Source organism: Saccostrea cucullata, unplaced genomic scaffold (genome assembly GCF_032062105.1).
Source record: "Saccostrea cucullata isolate Sc308-1 unplaced genomic scaffold, CSIRO_AGI_Scuc_v1 ctg5700, whole genome shotgun sequence".
NCBI lineage: Eukaryota > Metazoa > Mollusca > Bivalvia > Ostreida > Ostreidae > Saccostrea > Saccostrea cuccullata.
Genome location: NW_026929315.1, coordinates 29266 through 36983, shown reverse-complemented (window position 1 = coordinate 36983; position 7718 = coordinate 29266). Strand labels below are relative to the sequence as shown.

The 7718-nt window shown below is 36.0% G+C and overlaps 1 protein-coding gene across 1 annotated transcript; it reads left to right on the top strand.

The window, feature by feature from the left end:
• The first annotated feature begins 4176 nt into the window (after positions 1 to 4176).
• Positions 4177 to 6889, top strand: LOC134280450 (frizzled-8-like). Its single transcript, XM_062762862.1, has 2 exons — positions 4177 to 4318; positions 5574 to 6889. The coding sequence occupies exon 2, from the start codon at positions 5610 to 5612 to the stop codon at positions 6711 to 6713; it is 1104 nt and encodes a 367-aa protein (XP_062618846.1). The 5' UTR covers positions 4177 to 4318; positions 5574 to 5609; the 3' UTR covers positions 6714 to 6889.
• The last annotated feature ends 829 nt before the right edge of the window (positions 6890 to 7718 follow it).

The following is a 7718-nucleotide window of genomic DNA, read 5'->3' as shown; positions in this document are numbered from 1 at the left end:
ACACCCCTCTGCCCATAGTAAAGCATAGGAAAGGGTGTGTGTAACGAAGAACCGTCTTCCTATGAAAAATGAAATATGAAAACCCTTGTACTAATGACTCAAACTGTGCATTATAAATAACATGAAGGAAATAGAACACAAAGAATACCAAATAATTAAAAAAAAAATCATGACAATTTCTCTGAATGCCTGGATACCTATTGTTTTTTAACCTCTATATTTGTCGATCAATTTGCAAATAGAAAATTCATAACTTATATTCCTCTTCAAATTTTCTGCATAAATATTAGCGATTTGACAATTTTTCCTACATGTATATTACGGTACATGATTAACTTTAGAAAAACTGTGGGTAAATAGGTAGTCCGATCCTCAGCTTCATAGAATCAACAGTTAAGTAATTGAAAATACTCATAAAAATATCCCTGAATCCACAAAGTAAAGAAAATTTACCCACAGTTTTTCTAAAGTTTTCCCGCCTCATTGAAATGCCCCCCCCCCCCCCTGAAAAAAAATTATTGACCAAAAGTAGGAAGATTTTTTTTATTTAATCCATTTTTTTACCCAATATAACATGCACCATACAAAACACTGAAATGTAGTGTCAGATCTGTGCAAAATTATGTTTCTTTGTTGATGGTAGATACTTTTTTTTTTAAGTCAGAAAATGTATTTACCGGTACTGTTTACTGATATTTTTATCAAGAATTTAAAATTCATCTTCAGTTTTGAAAACAAAATAATTTCTCTCCCTCCCTCCTGTGTCTGAAACCCTTCAGGCAGCAATTCCAAACAAACAATTTTTTAAGGATGGCCTTATTGCTCATTATCAACTAGATATACTCTAACATCTTCAGCTATTCCATAATCACTTTTTAAATCATGCAATACTGCTTGCTTACTTTGAGTAGGTGTATGGTTTATAAAATCATTTGCTAATTTTTTCACACTTAGGGTATCTTTGGGTGTCACTGGGTTCCTTGTGGGTGATAATGTGTTTCTTTGTGGTGTTGTGCATGGGTAAGGGGTGTTAATGTACATGAAGATTGTTGAGTACATTTGGCTGTTAATCCCCTGTGGGTAAGAGATTTTGAAATCTGAAAATTTTGCTCCCCTTTACCTATAGATGCTTTGTGCCAAAATTGGTTGAAATTGGATAATCTGTTTAAGAAAAGAAGCTGAAATGGTTCAAAAGATTAGGAAACAGACGGACAGGAAGCACAACGTCGGACAATAACATATAGCAATAGGTCACATGTGACTCAGATGACTAAAAATTGCACATATAAACCATAATTAGACTCATTAAAATTAATTGAGATGTCCTTGTGGTATCCTTGGGGTTCCTTGTGGTTCCTTGGGGTATCCTTGTGGTTCCTTGGGGTTCCTTGTGGTTCCTTGTGGTTAAAAGACATACCCTGTCATTTGAGCTCGTTGTTCTGTAGCCTTTGATGTACTGTATTCAATTGGAAATTACACATAATAAAATATATTAAAAAAAATTCTAATTTGTTTTTGAGTTTCATTGATTTCTAAAGAGCTGATGAATTATTTTTTTTCCCCTTATTAGAGGGACATTATTAAATATGGATTGATGAAAAATATGGAGATAACGAATAGGAGCAGAACAAACACGGACCTCCAAAACTTCAGAGGCGGGATCAGGTGCCATAGATGAGTGAGCATCCCCTGCCGACTGGTCAATAAATTTTGTAAATAGAAATTCATCACGCCGAATTATTCTTTTATCAATTAATGATGTACATGTTGCTGAACAAAGTATTTTCAAGTCTTTTTGTAAATCTCATACATGTATCCCGAATTTTTATTTTCCTGTAAATTATTTAAAAGTGTAATTTAACCCTTGTATTTATGGGATGCCTAAGGTTAATCTCTCTTGAGATTCTGCTGGGCTAGATATTTGGACTGACGCCCGCAGAATCTCTGGACAGCCATTAATATTTCATGTCTGGAAATCAAGTCCCAACTTGAGATTAGCCTAAGGTTTACACGTACACTAATAATGAGCAAAAGCGAAAATCCAGATGGCCTATTGCTACCTTTTTTTTGTCTGTCATCATACTTTATTCATCTATTCCCTAACACAAAACAATTCTTTTCAACTGTATTTACAACCTCCCATTCCCCATGATAAATTGAAGCCTGCATGTAAGCTTTACGTTTTGCAGCCATATAGGCAGCTGCTTAATACATATGTTTACTTATACCTTGTCACTTGAGAAATTATTTTGTTCAAAACATATTCTGATTGTTAAGCAGAACTTGACTGACTTTTCAAACTAATTTTTATGACATTTTTTACATGCTGGATTGACAACGGACTCTTCTGTTTTCCCGCCATAACAAGGAACAGACGGCTGGCTAGCTTGACAGGTCATCATTATGATTAATCACACTGTATAGGGAAAATTACAAACTTTTACAAAAAATATTCAGTAAATATAGTGAATAGAAACTGGTGTCGAGAGGAGAACTGTTTTCATCATGCTGTCCGAGTTCCATCTAAGTATATGCATTACAGGCGCGGATCCAGAATTTTCTTTCCGGGGGGGGGGGGGGGTCCACCAGTCAAAAAAAAAATCCACATATGCACGTTTATCAGGGGGGTTAGCGTTTTCTAAGGGGTCTATGGTAACCTTTTTCTTGCTTTAATATATACATTTTTTAACCTTGTAAATTCAAGGGGGGGGGGGGGGGTCCTGACCCCCGACACCCAGATCCGTGCATGCGTTATGAATTGTCCGTAATTATGTTCCCCAAACGAAGTTGGGGAACATATTGTTTTTACTCTGTTTCTTATTATTATTATTCTTATTATTTTTCTTCTTCCTGGGAAAATTTTGTCCACGAGTGATCTTGTAAACTATACATCCGACTTAGGTGAAACCTTTTTAGGGTCAGTAGGCATGTTATGTAGAGTTGCCGAACGAAGGTCATTTTGCGCGCACGTGCTTGCAAGAGCGCGCACGTGCAACACGTGAAATGACCAATATAATGGATATTGCCGTAACTTTTCTATTTTTTGATGAAATTTTTTGAAACTCATAATGTAAGGATACATTAGTAGTATAGACAAGATAGCATGGTCAAAATAGCAAGATCTAACGCGCATGCACGTGCGCTTCGCTCTGATTGGCTGAAACTAAAGTCTCAATATCTTTCTTGTTTCTTGTCATAATCCTTTGAAATTTTGAACATAGTCCTACATTATGAAGATCTACCGCATGATATATAAGAATTTTCATGAAAGCATGCGCATGTGCGCGTGCTGCAAGCTGATTGGCTGAAACTTTAAATGGCAATATCTCCTTTGTTTTTTGACGAAATTCTTTGAAATTTAAAATATAGTCATGCATTAGGATATCCTACAAAATGATATAGAAAAAAAATCATGAAATCACGCGCATGCACGTGTGCTGCAATCTGATTGGCTGAAACTTTAAATGGCTATTTCTCCTTTGTTTTTTGACGAAATTCTTTGAAATTTAAGATATAGTCATGCATTTGTATATCCTACAAAATGATATTAAAAAAAATCATAAAATCACGCGCATACACGTGTGCTGCAATCTGATTGGCTGAAACTTTAAATGGCTATAACTCCGGTCCCTTGTTTTTCAACCAAACAGGATGGGATTTAGAACATAGATAGATGTAAGGGACTCCTACAAGAAGGTATGATCATCATGCACGTTCACGCACGTGCGTGCATTTGAAACGAGTATATTTAAAAATACACTTGAATGAGTGATTTTTATTACTTTTGGACTGAATGCTTTAATATATAGTATATTAAAATATATAAATAGTTTAGACAAGATAATATGGTCATAATGCACATGCATTCACATGCGCTTGGGTGCAATGCTAAAAATTGAATATAATTCGTATTCTTCTGGAAAAACGTTGTTAAAGTCAAAAATGCACAGAGTTTGTCTTATTTAATGAAACTTGCAGGGAATATGGCACCGAAAGGGAGTTGGGAGCGTTTGGGGAACATCTGTAACGGTTCCCGTTACAATTAGCACTAGTTCAGTTTTGTATGAAATACAAGACCACTTATATCACTGGAGTGTTTAAGTCATAAGACCAGTGTCAAGCTTTGTTAAATTAATAAATTCGACGGAAATAACACACTTGGTTGAAGATAAAAATAATTGTTTCGTACTTAAAATAAAGATGGTGTAACTTTTTATGCTAATAATGTACGTGTATTGCGAAATTTATATGAACATCATATCGTAGGAGTCCCTGCAAACGGACTGGGAAACTCACGAAAAAGATACCTCAGGTTCATGTATGTAAATTTTTACAAACTTTCAATTAATTTAAAATTAATGTATTGCTTTCTTTTATCATTTATCAATGACTCTGAAGTTTTTAAATACATGTATTTTTTTTTTTACCTACATTATGCATGTCTGTCAATTTTTTCGCTACTCAAGAGCTGGCTCCGATTACGATTTTAATCATTTTATGATTACGATTTTCTAAACCAATGCAGGATACTCACACGTGCATGAGTTTATGTTTGAGGCATTTCAACAGTTCAAGTCGATCAGCATTTTGTACATTCTATGATTGATGTAATGACCTTGTTAGCAATTATTATCTATCACTCGTTTGTATTTTGACTGTCAGACTTGTTTCCTACCAGTTCATTGTCAGATCTTTGTTTGCTCCCCGCTTTCACAAGGGGGGGGGGGGTATTAATTTCGGTCTTTCCGTCCGTCTGTCCGTCTGTATCTCTGTATGTAACATCTTTGTTTCTTAGTCTCGTTCAACCAGACGCTCGACTGTCTCCGCAGAGATGCTGGTCGGAGATTTACGGAGACAGCCGAGCGTCTGGTTGAACGAGACTACTTCGTTTCTGCGCGATATCTCGAAAAACGTTTTCAAGAGCTTTTGCAGTGAATTTTATACAGAAGCTCTCTACATGCTCTATGGCGCAAGAAAGACGCCTCATGGTTTTACGGCCAAAACGCCGAAGATAATCTCTCAATATGAATTTAATACATCGGTTTCGGCGCGACATCTAGAGAAACTTCTAATTGTTCGCAGTGAAAATCTACATTTTAACTTTCTTTGACCTATAAGGAGGACCCTTATTTATTTTGACGTCAAAAGGTCGAGATCAAGGTCGTAAACTCATACATTTTGTATGTGTAAAATTATAAACTTTCATTTCCTGTCTGTATCTCAAGAACTTGTAAGCTTTAACGAAATCACTCCCTTTAACCCTACATGCTCTTCTTAAAGTGCCCATCCGTAATTAGATCCTTTTTAAATCAAAAAAGCTACTAGTTTTCTTTATTATTTTTTTTTTTGTATATTTTGGTGAATAACTTTAAAAAAAGGAAGCGGTTGCCGATCTATTTAAAGTAAATGTTGTTCCAAATACATGGTTAATTTTCTCAAATCAATTTGCGAACACTTAAAATATAGGAAAAGTAACTCTGGAATGGTGTTATGAACTTTATCCATGAAAATAAAGGTATGTGTATATTTTTGTGTATTTGTATAATTAAAATACATTATTTTGTGTATTTCAGAAAGCTTTCCAAATTCCTTGATATTTGAACCAAAAAATGGCAGTCATCAAAACAGGGCTGGTTGTTTTCTTTGTTACTTGGGTCTGTTTTATTAAGAGTGGTCAACCAATGTCTCAGCCACATCCAAAATGCGAACAAATTTCGATTCCTCTGTGTAAGGACATATCGTACAATTATACAGTAATGCCAAATCTTTTAAACCACCAAAAACAAGAGGACGCTGGTTTAGAGGTACACCAGTTTTTCCCCCTTGTCAAAGTAAACTGTAGCTCTAAATTGAAGTTTTTCTTATGCTCGGTGTATGTTCCGGTGTGTTCTGTCTTGTCAAAAGCAATTCCACCGTGTCGCTCCATCTGCGAGGAAGCCAGAGATGGATGCGAACCATTGATGAGTAAATTCGGTTTTCAATGGCCGCAGAGTTTAGCATGTGAAAAGTTTCCAGAAAATCGTTTGTGTGCTCGTGATAATATGCCTCCGCCTCAAGAGACTACCACACTTCCTCCACCAATCAGAAGTACAAGTTTCTTAAGAACAACCAGTATGAGCGCTCAAGCAACTGTGCAGCCATATGCAAAATGCCAAGTGATAAAGGTTCCAATGTGCAAAGACATGCCCTACAATTATACAATATTGCCAAACCATAGACATCAAGATGATATTGGTTTACAACTGTCTACATTTTCCCCGCTCGTGCAGTATGGTTGTAGTCCAAGGCTGAAACATTTCTTATGTGCAATGTATTTACCGAAGTGCAACGCACAAGGGGAAGCTGTTCAACCGTGTCGCACTACATGTAACGAAGTTAGAAACAGTTGTCAACCAGTATTGGAGAGTTTCGGATTTCCGTGGCCCGAGAGTTTAGCATGTGAAAAACTTCCCGATAATGTGGCATGCTCTCAAGAAACTACGCCTCGTCAAATAGAATCAACTACCAGTCCTCCTTTAAAAAGAGGGTTAGGCCCTGATTATTATTCTAGTACAACTAATGCTGCAGAATCTGTAACCCGCTCTCCTGTAATGGAAGGAGGAAAACGTGTATCTTCAACAGAGGGGTCAAACAAGGGCAATGCCTGCTTCTCAGCGAATCTCATCCTTTATGTGTGTGCTATTTTTCTGCAATGGATTTTGTGTGCATTCTAGGACTGGTGCTAGTTTCATTTGAAATAATAGATTTTTAAGAGACAAATGCTGTAAATCCAAATTAAGAATTTAGATCATATCAAAAACTCTGGACGAGTAAATGGAAAGCTAGTTGTATTATTTTATATTACTAGATATAGATAAATTTATATTTTATCCCATTCTTTAATTTCTACAGTGTATTAATTATAATTAAATACTCTACATTTTGTGTTTGTCTTTTTCTTTATATAGTTTACCTGCATATGATACTAAATACTGGTATAAATAAAAGAATATAAAGTTTATAGTGGAGTATTTTCCAGTCCATAGGCGTCGGAACCAGGGGGGGGGGGGGTAGCCCCACCCCACTTGTTTTGCGAATATATACATCATATAGGCATTGAAAATAGACTTTTACCTTTTTTGTTGGTTTAGCCACCCCTTTCAATTTGCTTCCGACGGCTATGCAGCCGAGATATAGGCCCTAATGATTGAGGCGGGTCTTCTTTTTCAATGGGGTTTGAAATCAACTGTAACCAAGGCCAGAATCGCTATACAAAAAGTATGTCTTGACCGAATCTAGACAACTATATTTTTTCGTGGGGGTTCGAGAGACATTTCGTTACCACATTTCGCTATAATACCCATACCGTTTAAAGAAGAGACAATCCTTGTTTCCTAAGGAGCAAAGTTCAGTTAATTCTGTTTTTAAGTATATGAATTTCCTGGTTCAAAAATTCAGAGGAGTGTAGTTTGGATCCCTCCCACAGGATCCGCCAATGGGGAGTATATATAATTATACTGGGTAACTTTCAGCATTCTATGGATGAGGTTCCTCATATATTATTTACTGAGTTTGAAAAGTTAAAGATTTTTCACACGACTGGAAATCAATGCGCAGTTTTTAAAGCCATATTATGATTTAATCCATATTTTGATATTTAGTTATCTATGTCCCATATTTTCCCTGAATGCATCATCCGCTCATTATGATCTTTTTATGTAGAATGATCATAACTGAAT